This window comes from Equus quagga, chromosome 15 (genome assembly GCF_021613505.1).
Source record: "Equus quagga isolate Etosha38 chromosome 15, UCLA_HA_Equagga_1.0, whole genome shotgun sequence".
Classification (NCBI taxonomy): domain Eukaryota; kingdom Metazoa; phylum Chordata; class Mammalia; order Perissodactyla; family Equidae; genus Equus; species Equus quagga.
In genome coordinates this window covers 82,376,740-82,402,800 of record NC_060281.1, presented here as the reverse complement: position 1 = coordinate 82,402,800, position 26,061 = coordinate 82,376,740, and the positions used below count along the sequence as shown (strand labels likewise).

The 26,061-nt window shown below is 39.2% G+C and overlaps 1 protein-coding gene across 1 annotated transcript in view; it reads left to right on the top strand.

Moving 5' to 3' along the window:
- The window catches only part of PIWIL3 (piwi like RNA-mediated gene silencing 3), a 30,411-nt gene extending 4,625 nt beyond the window's left edge, over window positions 1–25,786 (top strand). Inside the window, exons 3-20 of the mRNA XM_046641036.1 lie at window positions 3,073–3,201; window positions 3,835–4,049; window positions 4,669–4,787; window positions 5,373–5,453; window positions 6,078–6,275; window positions 9,272–9,383; window positions 14,211–14,337; window positions 14,549–14,666; window positions 15,057–15,171; window positions 15,649–15,836; window positions 16,288–16,360; window positions 21,696–21,896; window positions 22,041–22,144; window positions 23,073–23,143; window positions 23,530–23,683; window positions 24,383–24,508; window positions 25,372–25,519; window positions 25,670–25,786. Coding sequence (XP_046496992.1) covers window positions 3,073–3,201; window positions 3,835–4,049; window positions 4,669–4,787; window positions 5,373–5,453; window positions 6,078–6,275; window positions 9,272–9,383; window positions 14,211–14,337; window positions 14,549–14,666; window positions 15,057–15,171; window positions 15,649–15,836; window positions 16,288–16,360; window positions 21,696–21,896; window positions 22,041–22,144; window positions 23,073–23,143; window positions 23,530–23,683; window positions 24,383–24,508; window positions 25,372–25,519; window positions 25,670–25,786 — 2,396 coding nt within the window. The remainder of the gene's footprint in view (window positions 1–3,072; window positions 3,202–3,834; window positions 4,050–4,668; window positions 4,788–5,372; window positions 5,454–6,077; window positions 6,276–9,271; window positions 9,384–14,210; window positions 14,338–14,548; window positions 14,667–15,056; window positions 15,172–15,648; window positions 15,837–16,287; window positions 16,361–21,695; window positions 21,897–22,040; window positions 22,145–23,072; window positions 23,144–23,529; window positions 23,684–24,382; window positions 24,509–25,371; window positions 25,520–25,669) is intronic.
- Window positions 25,787–26,061: the final 275 nt, after the last annotated feature.

The following is a 26,061-nucleotide window of genomic DNA, read 5'->3' as shown; positions in this document are numbered from 1 at the left end:
AAAGCCACTAGGATTTTGATAGGATTGTGTTGAATCTGTAGATGGCTTTGGGTAGTATGGACATTTTAACAATGTTAATTCTTCCAATCCACGACCACAGGGTGTCTTTTCATTTGTGTCTTCTTTAATTTCTTTCATCAGTGTTTTCTAGTTTTCAGTGTACAAGTTATTCACTCCCTTTTTCTTTCTTTCTTTTTTTTTGCTGAGGAAGAATTGCCCTGAACTAACATCCATTGCCAATCTTCCTCTTTCTTTGCTTGAGGAAGATTAGCCCTGAGCTAACATTTGCGCCAATCTTGCTTTATTTTGTATGTGGGTCACCGCTACAGCAGGGCTGACGAGTGGACGAGGTCCACGCCCAGGATCTGAACCTGTGAACCCGGGCTGCCTAAGCGAAGTGCACTGAACTTAACCACTATGCCACGGGGCCAGCCCCAAGTCGTTCACTTCTTTAGTGAAGTTTATTCCTAGGTATTTTATACATTTTGATGCTGTGGTAAATGGGGTTGTTTCCTTAATTTCACATAGTTCATTGTTAGTATATAGAAATGCAACTGATTTTTATATTCTTCCGCTTTACTGAATTCATTTATCACTTTTAACAGTGTTTTGTGGAGTCTTTAGGGTTTTCTATTTATAAGATGATCTTGTTTGCAAACAGGGACAATTTCAGTTCTCCCTTTCCAGTTTGGATGCCTTTTATTTCTTTTTCTTGCCTAATTCCTCTGGCTAGAACTTCTACTTCTATGATGAATAGAAATTGTGAGAATGGGCATCCTTGCGTTGTTCCTGACCTTAGAGGAAAAGTGTTCAATTTTTCACTCTTGAGTATGAATTTAGCTGTGGGCTTCTCCTATATGGTCTTTATTACGTTTAGGTAATTTTCCTTTATTAAGAGTTTTTATCGTGAAAGGGTGTTGAATTTTATAAAGTGCCTTTTCTGCCTCTGTTGAGATGGCTGTGATTTTTACCTTTCATTCTGTTAATGTGGGTATATCATGTTAATTGGTTTTCATATTTTGAATCATCCTTGCACCCCAAGGGCAAATCCTACTTGGTGGTGGTCTATGATCCTTTTCATGTGCTGCTGAATTCGGTTTGCTAGGATTCTGCTGAGGATTCTTGCATCCGTATTCATCAGGGACGTCAGTCCGTAGTTTTCTTTTCTTGTCGTGTCTTTGTCTGGCTTTGGAATCGGGATAATACTGGTCTCATAAAATGAGTTTGGAAGTGTTCCGTCTTCTTCAGTTCCTGGGACTTCAAGGACTGGCCTTCATTCTTTAAATGTTTAGTAGAATTCACCAGCGAAGCCATCTGGTCCTGGGTTTTTCTTTGTTGGGAGGTTTTGATTGCTTACTCAATATTCTTACTACTTATAGGTCTATTCAGATTTTCTGTTTCTTCATAATTCATTCTTGGTAGGTTGTATGTTTCTAAGGATCTCTCCATTTCTTCTAGATTCTCTGGTCTGTTAACATTTCATTGTCTATAGTCTTCTTATGATCCCATTCTCTCTGTACTGAGCCGGAGAGGAGCTGTGGTGAGTACCTGCCTGCTAGTTCAAACCACTGCCTTTGTTTTCTGTAGCCCTCAGGGGTCCAGCATATGCTGGTCCACCATCACTCTGAGGCAGGCAAGATAGAAGCCAGTCCTTCAGGCAGCAGCCAGAAGAGATGGGACATCGGATGTGTGGTCCCACTGTTTCCCTCAGTGTGGAAGAGCTGTTTGCTGGGGGTTTCCTCCTGTTCATCTGCTGCTGTGCTGGGCTTGGGGATTACAGTGAGAAGATGTCTCCAGTTTTCCTACTGGTGTCCGCGTGGGTGGTTTCACACTTGCTGGGGGTGCAGGAGCATCTCAACTAAATTCTGGATTTCACACAAAGGGAGTTATCCGTGTATTGCTGTTGGATCCATGTGCTCACTGGGAGGAGGGGTGCCCAGGGTTTCCTGTCCCGCCATCTTGCTGATGTCACTCTCCTCTAGCTTGATTCTTACAGCGAGATAAATTGTGGTGGGTCAGAGCTTGAAACACCAAAAAAATTTAAAAGGTAAATAAATATTTTTATAACAAACAGATATAAAATCCAGGCTCCATAAAATGAAGTTATAAATTTGAATATGCAAAATTAAAATACCCATTTTTATTATCTGTATTGCATCTCTGAGGAGCTGTGATTAAATATTATATGTGAAATACATTGTATGTAGCAAGTGCTAATGAATGATGGCTGCTGTTTTCTTTCACTGAAATTTGAATTTGATTTTGATTCCTGGGTGTGTCAGAATTAGTTGAGTTTGATAAAGTTGTTTAAAAATTTTATGAGTCAATGAAATAGTTTTTCTATTATAGAAATTCATCCTCTAAATATTTTGTAAGATCATCATAAACTAGGAATAATAGCTTTCAGAAGTAGCATGTTGAAGAAAGCCATTTTTTATAACCCAAGGCGTTGGCCCTTCAGGGGCACAAGATTTATGGATAATGTGCGCATATTTCTTTCACAATGCACCACCTCTCCGCTGAACGACAGCTTGGCATTGTCATTCAAATACTGACCTTGTAAAATACATATTTAAATCCGTATGAATCTCGGGATTTAGCAAAAATAGCATGAGACACTTTCCCAGTTGCTATTAATAAAATAGATCAGTTGTTCTGTATCAAAAGCCAGTTTCATGGATTTTTGATGGATTGTTCATTCAGCCGGTACTTTCTGATGCCCACTAGAGGGCAGTGTGGTGCCAGCTGATAAACCCGTAAAGATGGAGAGAGCGCGCAAGGTTTCTGCTTCGAAGGATCTTGTACTCTGAGCAAGCGCCTGATGAAACAGCAGCGATGACTGAAGGGCTGGGGCAACCACTGCTGTGGACTGCAGACTTGTTGGGAAAGGCCTCTAGTCCCCCTTGCTGGTGACGCATTACTGAAATAATGTTGTTTGGATCCGTTGACATCATCCTATCTACCTCAAACCACCTTGACGGTTTTGCTTAATAGCTGGGGTTTCCTACTGTCCTTCGTATTTACATTTCCCCTTTTCTTGTATAAACTCATTGCTTTTATGTTTATCCGTAGCGGAACTCCAGCTCTCGGCTGGCTTGCAGGCGGCCTCGCTGAGGGAGAACAGGGGTTTCAGCGGGGTTTTTCGAGACCTGGTGGTGAATACCCGGCAGAACCTGGAACATGTCAGAAAGTCAAAAACAGGTACGCCGGCCATTAAGCCCATTGGATGGAGTTGTTCATTTTAAACTTTTGATGAGATGTGTGTTGGTGCTTAGATTCTGTAAAGCTTCATGCCATCATGTAAGCGGAGGTCCTCTCTCACATTTTTGTAGTAACATTCACTTTTACAGAAATGAAGACATTTTAGAGTCCTTATTATTTATTTAGAACTTATTTACATATTTAGAAGACATTTTAGACATACATTCTTTGTTTTTCTTTTTCTTCTTATAGACATTAAGATAGAATCACCCAGTTCTTTGTCGTACTGAGATTTTTTTTGTAAACACTATTACGTACAGTGGCTTTTCCCTCCTTTTGGAAGGCTTGTGCTGCAAAAAGTTTGTCTTATTTTGATCTTTTTATTGCTATATTAATATATTTATAACTATATTAATCATATATTTTAACTTTCTAAATGCATACTTGTATAAGAATTCAGCTAAATGATGATGTTAGGTGTTCTGGACGACAGGTGTAGGTAAATGTTTCTGTCATGTTGTTAGCCTGCTTGTTCGACCTCGCTTTGGCTCTCAATGTTTTGCTGTCCAAATTGTCTTTGGTGCAATTGACCACTTTGTTGTCTCAATATTGACATGTGGCTCAATTTTTCAGGCTCGAAAGGTACAGTTGTAAGGCTATTCGCGAACCATTTCCGAGTGACATCTCGTCCCCAATGGGTCACGTATCAGTACAACGTTGACTACAAGCCAGACATAGAGGATGGAAGTCTCCGTGCGGACTTACTGAAACAACATGAATCGTTACTTGGAAAGTGTCGTATATTTGATGGAAACTCTTTATTATTACCTCGTGTGCTACGTAAACGAGTTAAGTAGTGTTACTGACATTTTCCTAACATTGTTCTCTTTCTCTTGCCTTTTGACTTTATTCTAGGAGAACTCCTGTTGTTTCTGTACAGCTGTTTGTAGAGATATCATGGAGATCTCTTGCCCGTTGGACTTGTAACAAAACCCATGTTCATGTTTGATTATCATTGGTATTCTTTAATGATTTTTATTTCAGTGTTTAAACAGAATATAAGGGTGAAATATATATATTTTTACCTTTTTAATGGCACAGTATGTCTCGAAAATGCTGATCTTGAAGTTTTGAATAGATTTTTATTTTATTTCTTATTCCCTCCAAAACATCATCAAAAAAAGAAAAACATCGGGAGAAGGACTTAATTTTCTTCTATAAATTTCTGTATTAATTAACCAAATCATTTAGAGGAGCTTAAGTAAAAAATAGTTTTGATTTAAATATTTAATTCTGACTCCTCACTTTTGTCGTGTAAATCACATTTTCTACCTGCACGTGTCTTGGTGGGAAAGATGGCTTGCCACGGCGGTGGGTTGGATGGCCAAGTGACATTGACTTGCGATGCGATGGAACTTAGTGTCCTTGGAAGCACCTCTAAGGCTTTTCTGTTCTTCTTTATCTCAGAAAATGGAAGTGGTCAGCAAGTACAAAGAACAGCCTGTGAAGATTACCATCGAGTTCTCCAGAGAGCTCATGCCCACCTCGCCAGATTGCCTGCGCTATTACAACATTCTCTTTAGAAAGTGTGTTAGATTGCGTTTCCTCGCAATTTGGTTGGTTTTACTGAGTTTCAGTGGTGTTGAACATGGCCATTTGCTTCTAGCATCTTATGTTCTTGAGATGAAAGGACACTTGAGCCTCACTTGGACCTGGGAGAATTCGGTGGCCTTCCTCAATATTATTCCTCCTGCCCGCCCCCACGTCTGGGTCCTATCTAGAAGGAGTAACAGCCATCAGCTATGCACGTCCATGCGTATTTCCCTCTGGAGCAAATACACTCATTTTCTATTCTGCACTCGCTGTGATGAACAAATATTCAAAATTAAAATTCGAGACACAGTCTGGAAAAGGTGTTTTGGTTCATTTCTGGGAATGAAGGTCATTCTGATGGCCTTTCCGTGACATTTTGTTTTATGAAAAACTGAGGTTAAATGCACTTTAATATCCACCTCATAGTGTAACTTACCTGTTATATCAGGCACTTCATGTTAATCGTTAGTGTAAACAAAGCCAGTGGCAGATATCTTTCCCTCATGTATCTTGAGGTCTGTTACCAAATGCTTGGTATTCACTGTGCGTTCAATGCAACCTATTCTTTCCATTTCTAGAATTTTGAAGTCGATGGAATTGAAACAGATTGGTCGCAACTATTACAATAAATGTGGAGCCACTCAGTTCTTGGATCATAGGTTTGTATAAAGTGGAAAGTTCCACATTCTGTGCACAGAAACAGAAGCTTTTGAGAAAGTTACTCTCATTTGAAGTCACGTGGTTTACAAGTGATGGTCTTTTAAATTGTACCCTCTGGCTATGAACAATTAAGTTTAATGTAAACTTCAAAGGAAGTGAAAAGATTCACTCTAAAACTCCTAGCATCTTAAGCACAACCCTTAAGATATTCAGTTGTTGTGTAAACCATCTAAGAAACCTAAATATTCATCCCAAATTTGGGTAATTTCTCTCTGAAAATATTTTCAATCATAGCAATTGTATCTATATGTATATATGTGTATATATGGGTATATATATATATATATATATATATAATATTCTCACGTACATGAGTATACATGACACTTTAAGCCTGTGAGTAATAATAAAAATGGTTTAACAAAGATGATGTGTTACTTATAACCAGCACATCTGGTAAATCTCTATTGGAAGTTCCTTAGAAACACCAGTTATTACTAAAACTAAGAAATTGGAACCGACTCCTAAGCATCCGTTTCAGACCCTGAGTTTGGGCCCATAACGCTTGGCTCCATGATCAGAGCTTGGCCTTGACACTCACATCTACTGTGTTCTGTTTGCAGTCTGGAAGTCTGGCCTGGTTACTTCACGTCTATTCTTGAATATGAAAACAGTATTACCCTCTGTGCCGACGTGAGCCACAAACTGCTCCGAATGGAAACTGCTTATGATGTAATAATGAGGATTGTTGACACTCCCAGAGAGGGAGATGTCAAACAGCGAGTTTCTAAAGCATTAGTTGGCTTAATCGTTCTCACCAAGTAAGTCTGCATCTTAAAAGCCCATCCAATCACTTTTTTTTTTTTGAGGTGAGGAAGATTGTCACTGAGCTAACATCTGTGCCAATCTTCTTCTGTCTTGTATGTGGGACGCTGCCACAGCCTGGCTTGATGTTGCTGAGTGGTGTGTAGGTCTGCTACCTGGGCTGCCAAAGCAGACACACAAACCTAACCACTACAATACTGTACCAGCCCTAAAACCCATCTAATCCCTTTGAAAACCTTATTTTTCCATAAGAGATGTTCCTATTATTTTCAAATTACTAAATATTGAAGTTCAGAAGTAGAAATAGCGTGAAAATGGCAAGAATCGCTGTATACTTTTCTCATCTGCTTATACAGTATGGGAGAGGACTATGTCAATTGTCAGCTTTGCCGTTTTTGCAATTCCTAATGTTAATGCATTCATTTGAAACCTCACTTGCGTGTAGCTGAGTATGCTCATTCCAAATGTCTTCTTGCTTTTCTCTCCCTCTGTGTCTAGGGATTCTAAAAATCAGTGCTTAATTAGAACACATTAGCAAATTTCCTTTGGAAGGAACTTTTTATTTCGAGTCTCCCTCTACACCAGAAATCTTAAGTTGCTAAGAGAATGGATTTAAAGTTACTCAGCCAAAACAATGTTTTTGAAAATTTTTTGAGGTCATATTGGCTTATGACATTGTGTAAATTTTAGATGTACATTATTATATTTCAGTTTCTGTATGGATTGCATCGTGCCCCCCACTGATAGTCTAATTTTTGTCTGTCACCATACACATGTGCCCCTGTATGCCTCTCCCTCTCCCCCTACCTCCTTCCCCTCTAGTAACCACTAATCTCTTCTCCTTATTCATGTGTTTATCTTCCACATATGAGTGAAATCATACGGTGTTTGTCTTTCTCTGAGTTATTTTGCCCAGCATAATACCCTCAAGGTCCGTTCATGTTGTTGCAAATGGGATAATTTTGTATTTTTTATGGCTGAATAGTATTCCATCATATGTATGTTGCTTCCACGTCTTGGCTGTCGTGAATAATGCTGCGATGAACATAGGGATGCATAAATCTCTTTGAATTATTCACTTCATGTTCTTTGGATAAATACTCAGCAGTGGGATCATATGGTACTTCTATTAATTTTTTGAGAAATCTCCATACTGCTTTCCACAGTGGCTGCACCAGTTTGCAAAATAATCTGAAGAAAAGAGCAGTTAGAAAACTCACACTTGCCAATTTCAAAACTTACTGCAAAGCTGAAGTAATGAAGACAGTGTACTGCTGGCATTAGGATGGATATATAGATCGGTGAAATAGAACTGAGGATCCGGAAGTTAATCCTCACATTTATGGTCAGTTGACTTTCAACAATGATGTCAAGACAATTCAATCAGGGGAAGAATAGTCTTTTCAACTAATTTTGCTGGCACAGCTGGATATCCAGCTGCTCCTTCCTCACACAACACACAAAATTAGCTAAACTGGAACTCAAAATAGACCTAAATGTAAGAGTTAAAAGCCCAAAATTCTTAGAAGAAAACATAGGAGTTTGGGTTAGGTAAAAGCTTATTATATAAGCCACCAAAAGCACAAGTGATGACAAAAATGTAAATGGGCCGGCCCAGTGGCTCAGCGGTTAAGTGCGCACGTTCCGCTTCTCGGTGGCCCGGGGTTCACTGGTTGGGATCCCGGGTGCGGATATGGCACCGCTTGGCAAAAGCCATGCTGTGGTAGGCATCCCACATGGAAAGTAGAGGAAGATGGGCGTGGATGTTAGCTCAGGGCCAGTCTTCCTCAGCAAAAAAGAGGAGGACTGGCAGTAGTTAGCTCAGGGCTAAGGTTCTTCAAAAAAAAAAATGTAGACAAATTGGACTTCACCAAATTAAAACTTTTGTTCTTTAAGTACACTGTCAAAAAAGTGAAAAGACAACTCACAGAATGGGAGAGAATATTTGCAAATCACATATCTGGTAAGTAACTTGTATTTATATATATATATATAAAGAACATGTACGACTCAATGAAAAGAAACTCAATTTTTAAAAATAGGCAAAGGATATGAATAGACATTTCTCCAAAGAGAATATACCAATGGCCAATAATCACATGAAAAGATGCTGAACATCATTAGCCATCAAGAAAATACAAATTAAAACCACCATGAAATATCACTCTATACCCACTAGGATGGTTAAAATGAAAGAGCAGATATTAACCAGTATAGGTAAGGATGTGGAAAGATCGGAACCAACCTTCATCGACGGCTGGTGTGAGTGTAAAATTGTATGGCCTTTTTGCAAAATAGTCTGGCATTTCCTCAACATGCTAAATATAAAGTTACCGTATGACCCAGCATTTCCACTCTTAGTTATATGCTCAAGAGAAATGAAAACATATGTCCAGCAGTATTGGTATGTGAATGTCTATAACATCGTTATTCATAATAGCTCAAAAGTGTAAACAACCCGTATGTTCATCAACTGGTAAGTGGATAAGCAAAAATATAGTATATCTATACAGTGGAATATTATTTGGCAATAAAAAGGAATTAAGTACCAATACGTTCTACAGCGTGGATGAACCTTGAAGACATTATGCTAAGTGAAAGAAGCCAGTCAGGAAAGATCACATATTGTGTGAGTTAATTTATGTAAAATGTGATGGTAGGCCAATGTATAGGGCCAGAAAGTAAACTAGTGGTTGCCCAAGGGCTGGGGGAGTTGGGTGGAAATGGGGAGTGACGCTCATGGTTATGGTGGTTCTTTTTTGTGTGACGAAAATATTCTAAAACTGACTGTGTTGATGTTTGCACAACTGTGACTATACTAAAAATCATTAGATTGTACATTTAAGTGGGTGAATTGCATGTTATGGGAATTAACCTTACTAAAGCTGACGTATCCTGCAATTACTTACAGGATTTAAACCCCTTGATTCTTGCATGGTTCCACGCAATGAATGAGCCAGGAATAATACCATATATTGTGATTATTCCACAGGCACAACAACAGAACCTACAGGGTGGATGCTATTAATTGGGAGGAGACTCCTAAAGCTACATTTAAAAAGTCAGATGGCAACAGAATCACCTTTGTGGACTACTACAGGCAGGTATGAAATTTTATTTCTTTAAATATATTTAAATCTTAAAATCTTTTCAGATTATGTGGTTAAATATATTTTTAAGTCATTTATATATTTATATATTTATATTCTCCTTTTGGGATATTATAGCTTGACTTCTATTATCCGTGTATTCAAGTAGCTTGGGTACAGGGTAATGTCACAGAATTAGAATGGCTCCAATATGGCCCCTTGTGTCAGTCACAGAAGTGGCTATGGGAGTTTTAAACATGTAGATGCATTGTTAGGTAGAAAATAAAATATGGTAAGACTTAAGATATGAAAACTTTACTTATGTAGAAATTGCAGCCCTATAGAGTTTGGTTCAAAAGGAAGGAAAAAATGGCCAATTACTACCTGAAATGATGTCAATTATATGCTAAATCTCGTAATTCATGGATTCTTCAATCTTTGGGTGTTCACAAGAACGTACGTAGACTTGCCTTAGTAAACTAAGATATACCAGTTGATGAGGGAGCTTTTCTAGCTTTGGAAGATGAGAGAAAGATAATTAAAGGAATCACAGATATTTGTAGCAAATGGAAAGAACTTATAAATGGATGATTTTTAAAAAACAGCTTGTATTTTTTATATTGCAACCCAAAATCTAGCTACTTGAAACCATTGGGGATACACAGCCCTCTGACATCCCTTCAAGGGGATGGTTCTATTCTGACATTATCTTCATTTGTGCTTCATACTTAGTGCTTTTCCTTCAATCCAAAAAGTGTTGAGTGAGTTCCTATCATATATCTTGCGTATACATTGGTAAGACAATTGAGTTCTCTGATCTCACAGGAACTTGCATTCTCACGGCAGGCAGGGAGATGGCAAACAAGAAGAAAACTATTCTGATAGTTATAAAGGATGTGCAGATAATTAAAATTGAAGGGGATTATAGAGAGTGTCTGGTGGCTACTTAGACTGGGTAGTCAAGGAAAGCTTCTCTGAGAAGCCGAAATGTGAACGTCAAAAAGGAGCAAGCTGTGTGCAGATCAAGGAAAAGAGAAGAGATAGTGCAAAGACATCATTTTCAAGATGGCCATGATGTATCCAGATCAGGCACTAGCTACCAAGGCTAGTGCGTTCTCTAGAAAAGTCGACCGGATTTTATTGTCCAAGGGTATTATGTAGATGAATTTTTCATTTTCAAGATTATTTCATCTGATGTACCGCAAATGGGCTGTATGGGGTTAAACATGGAGGCAGGGAGAACAATGAGGAGGTTATTAAATTGGTTTAGGTAAGTGATGAGGGTGACCTGGATTAGAGTGGGAGAAATAGTTGAAAATGGACAGGACTTATTGATGGCTTGGATGTAGTGAGTGATGGAAAGAGGAGCCTGCCACACAACCCTTGGGCTTTATCTGAGGAAGTGCGGGGGCAATGGCATCATTTCCTGCCATGGGGGAGTCTGTGGGAGGAGCAGGTTTGGGGATCGTTCGGGGATGAGATCGGCTCTGTTGGAGTTGGAAATGGAAATGTCAGTAACTTAATAAAAGAAGGACTTATTTCTGGCTTGAGTAAAGTCCAATGAGAGTCTAGTTGCTCTCAGGGAAGCTCTCTTCCATGGGATGACTCAGCGATCCAGTGTTACCATTTTGTGGCTCGACCATCTCACCAAGTGGACTCCGAGGTGGTTGCGTGAGAGGAAAAGAAGCAGAAGAAACGCCCTGGCTCTTAGGGACCTTGGACTGGAAGTGATAGGCTGATGCACCACTTCTACTCGTCTTCCTGTTTGTCAAAACTTCAGTCCTGTAGCCTGACCCTAGCTAAGTGACAGCTGAGGAGGCGGCTCTCCTCTTTCGTGTACAGCAAGGTGACGCGATGTGATTTCACAGCATTTTCTCTGCCCAAAGGGGTAAATAAAGCCTGCTGTTTGGGCATGTCCATGAATCTGGAGTTCCACGGGGAGGTAAAGCCTGGAGGTTTAGATTTGGGCAGTCATTAGCCATTCTCTAATCCTTGGCTTTTGATCTGCAGTCACCTAGGCAGAATATGTAGATAAACAAGAGAATAAAGTATTTCAAGAAAGAGGAGGGAAGTGCATCTCTGTAGAATGTTAAGAGGTTAAATAAGACCGTATACCTACGTCCAAACTCACCAAATTGTATCCCGTAGTTGTGTGCAGATTTTGGTATACCAGTTACACCTCAATGAAGCTGGAGGGAAAAGAGATACAGTCAAGTGTGTATTGGGTCTGATAGCATGGAGCTCATACCAAGAGCAAATTGGTAATAGTGGGAATCAAAGTCCAAGTGGAAGGTACTGAAGAAAAAAACGTGGCAATATTTGCTACAAAAGAAGAGGAGAGAAATGGTATGAGAGATGAAGGAGGAGTTTAAAAAATTAGACAATAGTATGTTTCCATCTTGGTGGAAATCATCCAACAGAGAGGGAGAAATCGATTGTAAGAGAAATAAGGGATAATAACAGAAACAAAATCCCTGAAGTTGAGCAGAGGTTAGAATCCAGAGCTCTGTTTAGGGGCTGACTTTTCTCTGAGCAGGACAAACCCTCCGTAGAAATCGGGCCCCAGCGGCAGAGCACATGTCTACAGGGGAAAAGGTAAACGCTGGGCAGAATGTTGTGGATTCCTGTCTGAATCCTCCTATTTCTCAGTGAAGTAGGAAGCAAGATGGTTGGCTGTGTCGGTTGGTGGGTGGAGGGAAGGGGGTGTGTAGGAGATTTGGGAAGAGATGAGAAGGTATGAGATGTTGGTTTTTGAATGAGTAAGGAGCATAATGAGGGGATTTGAATAGAACGCCCCTTTCAGATTGTGGCCAAGACTAACTGTAGAACCAATCAGCAGGGCTCAGTTGCTGGTTACACGCACAGGACAGACAGCTGGGTTGTTGCATGGTCAGAGCTTGCCAACGTAGTATGATGAAGGCTAAAAGGAGGGAAGGAATTGATGGCATTTATGAGGGAGTGATTATGACAGGCTAGGGAATGCAAGTTGGGGAGGTGACGGAGATGAGGATGTGAGGGAGATAAGGACCTCCTTCCTCCTAGCTTTAAGTGTGCTCATTCCTCTACCTAGGCTTGCTCATTCTACAAATTTCAACTCAAAGGTCATTGATTAAGAAGAGCCATTCTGGATATCCTAACAACCCCCCTCCCACCCCAAACGCACACGCCAACCTGCAACCTCAGGCCTCTGTGGGCACCCTATTCTGTACGCATTTGTATTTCATGACGTTTATCCCAATTTGTAATTACATGTTTGGGTGATAATTTCATTAGTCTCTCCCCTCCCCAGTAGACTGAGTTTCATGGGGGCAGGACAGTGCTGGTTTTGCTCTTTGTAATACCTCTTGTATCTTATACCTTGACCGGCACATATAAATTGTAATAGTTAGTTTATGAATGTCATCACAGGGTGGGGGGTTAGGAATAATTTGAGAGGGGGGGAATTTGACACATTAAGGCAAGCTACCTTTTTGGCATCTGCAGATAGTCATGGATGTAAATGAAATATAAGGAAAGGTTTTCAGCAGCTTTACTTGAGTAAAACAGATGGGCAGAAATATTTGAAGTGACTGGGGGAGTCTCAGGATGCCCTGGGGGGAACTCAGTCTAGAGAGAGATAACAGTTTAGTTTTAGTGTTGTCATGAGATCTGGAAAAGTCAATGAATTCATAGATAAGTCATTGGAAGGGAAATACGATGGCTTTCAATAGAGGTTTAATAATAATGCAAATAGGAGCAACAGAACTGATTTTTTAGATGTTGCAAAAGATCCTTCTAGGATATTTCATAACAGCTGTAACAAAGGAAGTGCGATTTCCAAAGTTCTCTACAGGAAGAATAGCACCTCCAAAGGCTTGGAGAAACTGGGTGGTAGGAGCAGTTGATGAGGCCTAAAATGGTGCCACAATTCTACACACATGTGCATACTTGCACTAGCTCCCACCTTAAGAAGGCTGTAGGATCGGGGAGTGGGGGTGAGTCCCAGCTGCCTTTCAGATAACTACAGACCACTTTAAGGAAAATAAACTATGTAATCTGCAAGAATTTCATGAGAATTGAAAGTAGTAGCCCAGCCCAAGAAGAAAAAGCCATGAACACTGGATTTGAAGTCTTCTTGTCTAACGTGGGAATTCCTTTGAAGTTCCCAAGATATCGAAAAGACAGTTGATACCGGAGTTCGTGTGGCTAAATTATTATTGACAAGGACCTTGCTTACCAATAAGCAACACAGGAGGATCTCTGAAGGGACCACTTTGTGTTGGAGGGTAAAGGCACTTCATTGTGCAAGCATTACAGCCTAGGGTAGGAACTTGTGCGTGTAATGTCTTTGAAAATGCCTTTTCCTACTGGAAGCAGGGACTAAGGACTTAGGGGAAATGATGCAGGAGGAGGTTGAGAATAGATCTGAAATGGTGACTCTGAAAAGTGGCCAGCTTTGATTGTCCCCCATTAGTGTAGGAATCCTCTTGAAAGTTCTCAATATGGTTTAGGAATTTTTAAGGCAAGACTGAGGTGAGAAATAGGCACTCTAGGAGTCCCTCACCCATCTCCATATGCAAAGTTAAAGAAGGATAGCTCAGTGACTCCAATTTAACGTTTGTGGGAGTCTTTTTCTCCTTAGCCGTGTATGTTTATAAGAAAAAAGACGTGGTCCCTGAGACATCTAAATTCAGAAAACATTAAGGGTATTTTTAACGCAATTTTAAGCTTGAGGAAGCAATGTCACCACACCTCTGGGCATCCATTTGTGACCCAAAAATGCACGTTTGTACCTGTTGTTGAGGTGTTACGAAGGTTTTGCTGATAATCATGCCAGTGTTCTTTCTCGCTTCTGTTGAGCAGCAATATGACACACAGGTCACTGACTTAACTCAGCCACTTTTGATCAGCAAGGGAAAATGGAAGAAGAGCCAGCAGGACACACCCAATGAACCTGTGCTGCTGGTCCCTGAGCTCTGCAGCCTGACAGGTATAGCAGATTTATGCGGTCTTCCCAGGAGACAATCCCTCTTTAAAGTCACAGATATTCGGGTGTAGAAGTGTGGGCTTTTCATGATACTCCATCTGACCTGGAGCTGTGTCCTCTGTTCATTCTTCCTCTTCCGGATACTGCAGTTGAGTCTCCTCTGAAAAAGTCTATTCTTGCTTACTCAGCTGTATCTTTTGGATCTCTGTTGAAGGTCTAACGGATGCCATGCGTCAAGACTACAGAGTGATGAGAGACCTGGCTCTTCACATGAGGTTGGATCCAGACAAAAGGCAGCACGAACTGCAAAAATTCATGAATACTGTACAAAGGTAAGCGCTGCTTTCCTGGCTCTGTGTGTGTGAACCGAATTTGAGACCCGTGCAGAGAGATCCCTTGGCATCTCAGATTTTTCAGTTAAAAAATGACGATTGGGAAGAAAATGAGATTTGGGGGGACAATTCTATTTTTTCTGTCATTGCAATGTTAGAGGAAATCTAGAGGGAGATGAATGAAATGAAATGGAAAGACTAGTGCCCCCACAAATGTGAGAGCAAGACAAGACTATTCAGAGTTTGAGGGAGTTGATCTGTAGTGTCTTAACCGAGGACAAGCAAGAAGGAAACTTATGTGAGAGGGAAATTGCCCTGTGTTTTGCAAATGAATAATTGTTTTTGCTTATTTTCCTTGATTTGATCATGTGGAAATATTTTAACTTTCAGAGATAAGACTGCGCAAGAGGAGCTTCGACTCTGGGATTTGAAATTCGATACCAACTTTTTGTCCTTCTCAGGAAGACTGCTGAAAGAAGTCAGAATTTGCCAGGGAAGAAGAGTGGTAAGACGGTTTCAAAGTTGACAGGTCATCGTAGGAATAATAACATTGTCAAATAATAACAAAAACAGGAACTAACTTAGTCATGTCAATAATTATGACTACTCTCTCTTAGACTACCTATTCTTTATATGAGAGAACAAGCAAATATTCAAAAGGAATGCATGGAAAGTGCTTGGAATACAGTAAACTCAGTTCTGTATCTTTACCTGTTAGTATTGTGGACATTTTCTCAAGGCAAAATGATCTTCTAACTGTATCCTTAAGAGTCAAATAGTTAAGATCAAAATAATCCAGAGTAACCCATGATAGAATTCCAGCATTACTAACCTGTCTCTTCATAAAAATATCTAATTCAGTCATGATTAAAGTTTAAAATTGTAATATTTCAGCGGGAGATAGCACAGATTTACAATGGAAAGGATCTTAGGTGGTTTTTTTAAATGAAGTTTTATACCGTGTCTTGGAATTCTTTTCCAGTTTAACTCCCATCCACTGTTTGCAGAATGGTCAAAAGAAACAAGAAAGGGCCCCTTACTTAAGGTGAAGTCCCTGGATGATTGGCTAATGCTTTACACTAAGAGAAATTACGGGGCAGCCATTTCGTTAATGCAGTGTCTACGGAAAGTCACACCCACCATGGGCATAGCTATGAGAGATGCCAAAATGTGAGTAGAGCAGAAATTCCTTCCAATTTAAACCTCGGTTGTTAGCAATCAGGGAGTGGAATAACTGAAAATGTTAAACTGTAGAAATCAGTCACTTTATCAAAACTCTGAAAGTTTGTAAACAAAATACCCATCTAATCTCCAGTCAACAAATATTAAAACAGGCTTTTGTGATATATGGTTTGTGGCTATTAGGATCCATGTTGAGGAAGACATGAGAACTGTCAACTTGGTGTAAATGGATGGTGGGGGGATATTAAGAACTAGTTCCCAGATGTATTTCCAAAAATTGTTCAACTTGTCTTGGTTTTAAAAGCAAGCTTTCAACTGAAATGCTTATCTTGGCATTTTTTCTTGACTTATTTTATATAGTGTTTCATTGGTTGCATAAAATATTATGTGTTTCTCTGTTCATGACCTTTTGAATATAGACAATATACTTATTTTCTAGGCTTGAAGTCAATGACACAGTCAAATCCTATATAAATGTCTTAGAAAAACACGCCTCATCAAAGACACAGATGGTAAGTCTACTTGATACATGCACAGTCTTTAGTGGTTGTTCTAAAGCGGCGTTTGTACGTATCACAGAATTTGGAATGTTGCTATTGGTTTTCTAAACTGGCCAACGAATACAAATTTACCCCTATAATAGAGCTGAATACAGACTTTTGGGTTTGAGGTACTGCTTAATATTATCATGTTATGCAAATTCTTTCAGGCTTGAGGACTTGGAATTATTATTTCTTTAAGTCTCAAACTGAAAAACACCATACAAATGTAAAGAAATATGGATTGTGGAGATCATCACATTTATCGTTTCTCTCTCCAGTTGTAACCTGCAAACTCTCTGCTCTCTTGCAGCACCTCATCTTCCCTTCGCTCAGTATTTTACTTAGGATTTTTCCTTTCATTTCTGCCATCCAGTGTCTTAGACCAAATTGTCATTATGTTGTATCTGAATTGCCAAAGCAACTTCTTTTTTCTTCTTTCTTTGGATTCTTTCTCCTAATTCATCTTGCGTTCTTCCCTTCTTCCTCTGGGATGATCTTTAAAGGGATCTTTGTTTCTTGATCATGAAACCCTGATGTTTCTCTTATTGTCTTTTACATAAAGGCCAGGATTTTCTCGCCTTTTAGTTTCCGCTAAGGAGCCTTTTTGGCTACCCTGAAGGATACTTTGTATGAGCCATACTCAGTGTCAAATGAAACATCTTACTTTTGAAAGAATATTGTACTTACATTTTGAGTCTTACTGTATTGAGTACTGTGTTCCACTCTTCTCCAGTGTTCTGACCTTAAGTGCTCAGCTAGATCAGGGAAACGTCCATTAGGAATCGGCAAAGAGTCACATCTTAGTATGTTAGAATCAGAATTGATCGAGCCTTTGTAGTTGTCTGAATCCCAACTCATTCTCATAACAGGAATTTCTTTGCTCATTTAGCATCTGCCTGAGAAGCTAAAGATCACCTTTTCAATTGGTTGGAATTTCTTGGGGGAAAAAAAAAAGAAATCCTTCATCTCTTGAATGGGAACTTGTCTCACTTTTACTCATTTATCCTGGATTTGCTTTTTTGAAAAATATCTTCTTTTACTCAAGGCAGCCCCTTAAATATTTTGTCAGATGGTGGAGGGCAGCATGCCTACAATCTTCTTATGCACTCCAGACAACTGGGAATGAGCAATAAAATAGGGTCTGAAAATAATGTGCAAGATTGTCTTTAAGTAAAAACAGAAATCTCCATAGATTTCCATAGAGGGGAATTCATGTATGTAAGTAGCGGTGAAGTGATGCGGCTCACAGATTTTAAAGGCTGTGTAGCACTGGGCAAGAGGCCAGAACCAGGCTGTGTAAGATAATCCATTGAATCAGATAAGACATCAAGCCACACATTTATGTTATATATAAAATAAAATGTTAACTTCACAAATATGTAATACGAATTGGTGGTAACACTACCAGTAATTCCTAAGTGTTCATACTGTTTCAGAATGTATTTTCCTTATGGTGTATGCAGACAACAGCTTGTAGATTACTATTTTAAACAAGTCATCACGAGGAAGGAAGCTCGTGTTTGAATAATAAAGAATTAAAATCCTATACATGTATGAGTTGGAGGAGTAAGGCAGAAGTAGAAGAAATAAAAGCATATTCAAGCTATAGGATTTTTTTTTCACAGAAAGGAAAACAAATCTAGTATTGTGCTAATAATTTAAGGCTACAAGAATAAAAATGAAATACAGTTATCTCAAAAATAATAATTCCTGAAAATCAGACATTTGCGTTAAAAAATGCCAACTGAGAACATGGTCCCCATTATTTTAAATAGAGAATCTTACAGTTTTTCTTTTAAAAATAATGATTACACATCAATTCAGTCCAAAACTTCTAATTTCTGTTTTCCTGAATATTTAAAACTTTTATTTCTTTTAACTTTATATTTTAATGTAATTTCAGACTTACAGGAAGATTTGCAAAGATAGTATAAATCTCTTTATAACCATCATCCAGGTTTCCTAAATATTAAATTTTACTACATTCATATAATCATTCTCTCTCCTTCTTCTTTCCATCTATCTAGCTGTATATCCATATATATCTATCTGCATTTAATCCTTCTTTCCCTCTCCTTATTTATGTGTGTCCATATATATATATGTGTGTGTGTGCCATTATTCACAATAGTTATAGTGTATGTGTGTATTTTCCTGAGCCATTTATCTGATCTGCACACTGAATTCAAGTTCTACCAATCTTATCTCCTTTATAGCAAAATAAATTATTTGTCTGGTCCATCTAGGGTTACCTGAGGCATCTAATTGACATGTTATTTTAGTCTTCTTTTAATCTCAAAAATTTCTTCAGTCTTTCTTTGGGTTTTATGGCCTTAACCTTTTGGAAGTGCAGTGGCAAGTTGTTTTCTAGAACAATCCTCAATATGGATTTTCTTGTTCCATCATGATTAGATTCAGGTCATGCACTCTTGCAGAATACTAAAGAATTAATGCTATGTCCTCAATCCATCACATTGGGAAGCACATAATGTTGATTTAACTGGTAATTTTAAGTTTGATCATTCAATTAAGATGAGGTCCGATAGGTTTCACCATTTTAAAGTTACTGTTTTTTTCCCTTTGATAAATTTATAGTGGGAAGACACTTTGAGACTATGCAAATTTCCTGTTTCTCCTTGAAGTTTCAGTCACCAATTTTTAACATGCATTGATGATTCTTGCCTGAAATGCTTATTATTACGGTCCTCACCAAATGGTGATTTTTGTGCTTTCAACATTCCTTCAATATTTATTAGTTGGTATTCTATTTTAAGGAAGACATTTTCATTCTTTATTTACCTATGTAAACATGGACTCATGGATTCTTTTTTAATGGATTATAAGCTTTTACTGTTATTTGATGCTCATTTTGTCCCCTTCAAACTCCCTATCCCCCAAATACAACTACTACCCCCACTTCTATCACCAGAGCTTAGTGTCACCCTTTTTGAACTTTACCTAAAAAGAGTCATACATTTACATAGTCTTTTGCCTCTGTTTTCTTTTGCTCAACCTTGAGATTCATCTTTGCTGGGTGTAGCTGTAGGTCATTCTCTCGCTCTATATAGTATCCCATTGTTTTTAACTCAATCCATTCTATTGATGAACATTTGCAATGTTTCTAGTTTTGCTCTTACTTATAGTACTGTGTGGATACTTTTTTATGTGTCTTTTGTGCACATATGTATGCATTTCTGTTGGGGATTTACCTGGGATGCTACTCATAAGTTTTCCAAAATAGTTGCACCGGTGTACACATCCACCATCAGCTTGAGCATCCCATAGCTTCCTGTCTTCTTTAACACTTAGGTGTTGTAAATCTAATCTGTTTAGTTTTGAGTGGTAGACACTCAAAATTTAACTCAAGCACCCTTTCCTTGGCAGGACCTTGTCTTCAATTTCTGTCCTTCTCTCTCTATGAGGCTGTCAGTCTTTTCATAGCCTTGCAGCCTCTCAGCCGTGTTTACTGAGCCAGGCAGATATCTTGAGAGAATGCAGCCTCAGTTGCTGGGATCATCTCTCTGGGTCCCTGCTTCTCTCTTATCTCAACCCTATCATTCCTCATTGTGTTGTTAAACTGGCTGAGCCTTACAACAGGCATGCCCCTATATTTTCATCAGCCTGAATAGCTCTTCTCAGCGGTGGACAGGTCCATGCTATTCCAGAAGCTGACATTTTAGGAGACAATGGTAGCTGACCACTCTCAGGAAACTCAGAGATCAGCAGATAAAAAAAACTAGAATCTAGAAGATTTTAAACTCCTATTTAAAAGCTTGACCTAGTAACCTACTAATGTGTATATACAGAGAGATATACATGTGTGTGTGTGATCTGTAGCCCAAAGATTAGGTGCTTTTAAAAAGCATATCTTTAAGTTTGTTTTGTCTTCATCTTTAGCTGATCACAATGGGCTTGGAGAAATCCTAGGCAAATAATGAAGCATCGATATCCTATCGACTACACGCAGTGACTATAGTACATTACAATTAGAAATCATTAAACCACATAAACTCAAAGACCAAAGAGGTATTTTTAAGTGACAACCATATTAGAATAATCTCAGTGGAAATTTAATAAATAATAATAATTTAATAAAATAAAAACTCTTAGAATGGAGAGACCATGTAAGTACTATGCATCGAAATCTGTGTAAAACAGCATACTGGTGATAAGAGGGGACCCACAGCCCTTAATGAATGCTTTGGGGATGAAGTCTGAATTTTAATGCACAAGAACAGAGTAAACCCAAATAAAGTAGAATGAAATCAACAATAAAAAGCAGAAACTAAATAGAGAACAGCCAACGAATCTAAAGCTGAAAATATTAAAATTTGATATTGTCGAGAGTGAAGAAAAAAGTGAGGCTCAAAGCATCAGGAACAAGTAGTGTTCATTATTACAGACTCGCTGGAGGTTAAAGAAATATTAGGAGAACGCCATAGGCTAGGGTGTGCCAGTAAATGTGAAAATTTGAAATGCAGTTTTTAGAAAAATATAAACGATTAGCTGGTTAGTGTATTGAATTACAGGGAAAAATATTTCTTTTAATCATTGCTGGTAATGCATTTAATGAAATTCCACACCCTTTCATGTGAAAAGAAAAGCTCAGTCTAGAATGAGAAGAAGACTTTCCCTAATCTGATAAAAGATATCTGCCAAAAACTTCTTACAAGCATTATCATGTTAAAAATAATATACTGATGATTTTCCCATTACGGTCAGAAACGAGCCAAGCGGTAACCTCTCTTGCTAACCCCCAGGTCCTGCTGGGGGTCCTAGGGAATGTCTGAAACCTTGCTCTGCTGCTTGTAAATCAGGCAATTTCCATAACTTCCATAATTTGCTCAAGGCTGAAATGGCGACAATAGTGTCCCCAGTAGGTTGTTGATGGAACAATTAACCGAGTCAAGTAAAATGCCTGGCAAATGCCCCACAGATAATGATCATCCTGTAGACGGTGACTGTCCTGATGATGCTATATTTCAGTCTACGTTTGTAACCCACCCTTGTTAACGTCTTGATAAACTGGAAATTGAATAACTAGGACCAAAGGATTTTGCGAATCTAAGCGATTGATGCCTATTGTCAAATGCCTGTCCTACAGCCAGTTTCTTCCCCACACTCACTCACGATTGTTTAATGTAATGTGATTCTAGGCCCTTTACCCTCATGGATTCAGCTATTTCTTTAACACATAGACTCTTCGCTGTCAGTGCACCACCTCAATAGCTTCCTCAACGTGGTGTCCCTTTCTCGTATCACTGTGTTATTGCATCCTGGAATTTCATATTTGCTTGCTTTCGAGGTCGTTTGCGTGCTGTCAAGTGACAGGAAAGAAATGTATGACGGCATAAAGAAATTCTTGTGCGTCAATTACCCCATTCCAAGCCAGTGTGTGGTGGCGCGGACCTTAGACAAACCCCAGACGCTGATGACCATTGCTACAAAGATCGCCCAGCAGATGAATTGCAAGATGGGAGGAGCCCTCTGGAAGGTGGAAACAGGAGTACGTTGCATTTTGTTGCCTTCTCTTTATTTCATTTGTGTTTAGTGGAATTTAAGATTCTATTTAACTAGATTTAAAAGGTAATTGTTAAATTTTGCTTGCATTCTCTCCTAACTCAATTTACTACCTTTTTAAAAATTTAAGTTGCGGAATACAATGTTCATCGGTATCGATTGTTTCCACGATATTGTAAATCGACGGAAGTCAATTGCAGGATTTGTGTCGAGCGTCAATGACGAATTAACACAGTGAGTATACTTTGGAAGATGTTGTTTAATTGGTATCTATCTCCAGACCAAGTAGGAGAGGTGGACCTAATTGATGTTTGTTGACATTTTTATAACATAGTCAACTTCTGGTTAAAATTTTAATTTTAAAAGTTAAACTACCCCTTAGCTAATAGAACCTGCCGTGTTCTAGGCAGAGAGATTCTTTTTAAAAAAGTGTATTTTATTGAGGTCACCTTGGTTTATAACATTATGTAAATTTCAGGTGTACATCACTACTTCTGTCTAGACTGTATCGTGTTCACCACGCAAAGTCTAGAAAATTCCCTGCTTTTAAAGGGCCTCATGAGATTAGAGGAGGCTTAACTAAAGTTGGCTGTGTCATAACACAATCACAGAGGGGACAGCTCACTATAGTCACGGGTTCCAGGGGGGTTAGGACAGGGACAATTCTGCTACAGTAGGGCTCCGATCTGTGAATAGAACATTGAGACAAATATGTAATTTTAACTGATATCTTGGTAAGCAGTCACAATAGCTATTATTGTTGAAGGAAAACTAGTCCTTCAAAGCAGATTATTATAGGTGAGCCAGCGTTTAAGACATTGGCCTAGAAGCAGGAATCTCTAGGAGCAGTGGGTGTTCATTTTGTGGCATCCCTCTGTAGGTGGAAGGACGGGAGTCACGCATATTGAAAGCGTATATGATTTTTAGTAACGTTAATGAATGCTTTCCTGTCTATATTACTATTTGTGTGCATTCAAAATTTTATTAAATGCCTAAGAGATCAGAAGAGACCCATGCTTTGCTATCTGCATGGGAATGAAAGAAGGGATCCTCAATTGGATCCTCAGCTGCCAATAATGATTTTCTGGGTCATAGATTAATCCAGAATCAAAATGATGACATTCATTTTCCAAACTCTGAAGGCTTCTTTTTCTCCAAACAGGTGGTTCTCTCAATGTATCTTCCAGGAATCGGGGCAGGAGCTTGTGAATGGGCTGAGGGACTGCTTGCAAGGTCAGTGTCCTGGAGAAGTTGGAGCACTTGAGTCTATACTGGTACTTCTCCACCAGTGCGGATACTGACCCCCGGGGACATTTGGCAATGACTGAAGACACTGTTGGTTGTCACAACTGAGATGGAGAAGCTACTGGCATCTAGTCTAGTGGGTAAAACATTTTACCACCCGTGGGACAACAGCACCCCCACCCCCACCACAGAGAAATATGGCTCAAAATTTTAATACTTTCATTGAGAAACCCTGATTAGACTGAGGACTTAAGCAGTGCAACGGTCCCGAAAGCTATGATATTGAAAAATGAACCTAGAAGGGGTCAAAAATAGCAGTGGCCAGTTTGTTCCAAGTTATGGCTCATTTACTTGTGTTTCTGGCTTCCTTTTAGCTGCTCTGAAGCTCTGGCGTGAACATAATCTATTTATGCCACGTTCTGTTATTGTGTATCGGGATGGCGTGGGAGATGGTCAGCTTGAAGCATTGATTAAGTATGAGATACCACAGATTTCATCCTGCTTAGAAAGTATTTTACAAACGAACGAGTAGGTATATCGGTTATAAAGTGCAGATTTTGTAAGCTCCACGTTTTAATCTTGGACGAAGATCTGACAGTTTGATGTGTGAATTATGAGAGAGAAAGAGCTAGAGAAGAACAGAGGCTTCAGTGGATGGGTGGGGAGAACGGAAACCCTTCCCGCTTTGACTCTGTGCTCCACGCCCACGTCACAGTACGGAGCAGAAGTGGAACATTGCAGTAGAAAATTTTTCCCCCATGGAACCCCTAGGAATCTTTCTCTTTTTCTAACGTCCCTTCAAGCCTGTGATGTAGGAGGGCTTGCTAACGTCAGATATTCGTTAAAATCCATGAACATAGTCTGTCAATGGTTTCTACTTATCCAACTCCTTTATGCTGGAGTTTTGTGGGTCCCAGGGCCGGGGATCCCTCCAGCTGCCCCCTCTGGCCTCAGCTGTTAGTCCTTGAAGCCTGGTGCCCAGCATAGATAGCAGAAGTGGTCCTGACCTTGTGAGGAATGGACCCTTCCCCTCGGAGATGGGTGGCTGTTGAACCCTCCTTCTCTACTGCTTGAATCAGGCACTAAGACAGTAAAGTTGGGAGCGATGGAGAACTGCCATCTGCAGATTCTTTTGAATGGATCCTGTGTTTGCGGTGTTTTGACACTCTGAATGCTTCTAAGATAACACTAAGTGAACATAGTGACCCTGATTATGATTTTTTTAAGTGTCAAACTAGCTGTCATTGTGGTGAAGAAACGAATCAACACCCGATTTTTTGTTGAGTCTGAAGGAAAACTTCGAAATCCACGTCCAGGAACAGTCGTTGATGTAGAGTTGACCAGGAAGGAGTGGTAAGCCACCTTTATTTATTCTAAATATTCCCTTTTATTCAAATAGTAACAGAATTTTTTGAGGTTTGCATGATTTGGAGGAGAAAGGAAGAATTGACCTAAGGAAGGTTAAAAATTGTATGAATAGATACATTGGATTATAGATTTTTCTGTCTTCAACCATTTTCTTCTCACAGAATTTTAAAAATATACTCTAAATAGACTTATCACTCTAAGATTGTGCTGTTATAAGGAAGAATGATAGAACTTCTTTAGACTTGTAAAGTCAACTAGCAAATGAGAAAATTATGCCAAACCACAGCAGGAAATAAAGCATGACATTCATACCAATTAGGGAGAAATGAAGTAAAATTAAAGAAGACATTGCTCAATCTAGTGGAAGCAGGGAAGGATTAAAGAAAAAAGCAAATGAAAAGTACGATCAACATAAAGCATAACGTAAGATGATGCACATAAAAATAAATTCAATATTTACAATAAGTGGATTAACCTTACAAGTCCTATCATTTAGGGAGTTTGAATATATTCCGGTGATTCTCAGGGAGAGGCGGGAAGTGTCCACCCCTGGATCTCTGAATCAAGTTACCTATGACCATATCAAATGTGCCAGTTTCATGTTTTTGCCTCTAGATAGCACTACTTATGCTTGTAAGTCTAAATCCCATGAGAGTTAGTACTTGTGTGAATATTGTCCTGGCTGGATTTGCTTATCAAGTCAGTGCTCAACGGTTAGCTAGGCTTCTAAATGTAAAGGAAACTGTCTGTAGGATGGATTTCTGTAAATGAATGTCATTTCAGATACCAGGTTCGCTACATTCTTTTTCTTAAATAAGCTTAAATACCCACACGTTCTGTAATTCCAGGTACGATTTTTTTATTGTGAGTCAGTCTGTGAAAGATGGTACTGTCACGCCTACTCATTACAACGTCATCCACGACACCGTTCGCTTGAGCCCAGATACGGTCCAGGGGCTAACTTACAGACTATGCCACATGTATTATAATTTGCCAGTGAGTATTTTTTTGGATACTGATTTTCCTTCAAATCTGGAAAATGGTTCAAAATCGAATCTGTTCTTTTTGAACCTTAGAATTGATATCGGTGAAAATTTAAATTTAGGAAAAGTAGATATAAGGTTAAAATTTTTGTTTCTCCTAAAGGGTGTCATCCGAGTTCCGGCTCCTTGCCACTACGCCCACAAACTGGCTTACCTCGTGGGCCAGAGTATTCACCAAGAGCCACATCACTCCCTGACAAACCGTCTCTTTTACCTTTGACCTACAGAAGGAGGCCTGATGGGATGTGGAAGACCACAATTTGGAAATTGATTGATTTTTTTCCTTTTGAAGCTGTACGTCTCAAATATTTTCCCGGACGCAGAGTTTTAGAGTCTAATCATCCTTGATTGGACATGGAGGAGATTCAGGGGGGTGGATGCTATTTTCCATCCTACCACTGACTTAACATGAGACTTCTGTTTTCCAGGAGGGAGAACTGACAGTGAGGGTTAGGTCTTGCAATTTACCTTTCAAATGTGTTACAATGACTTTAT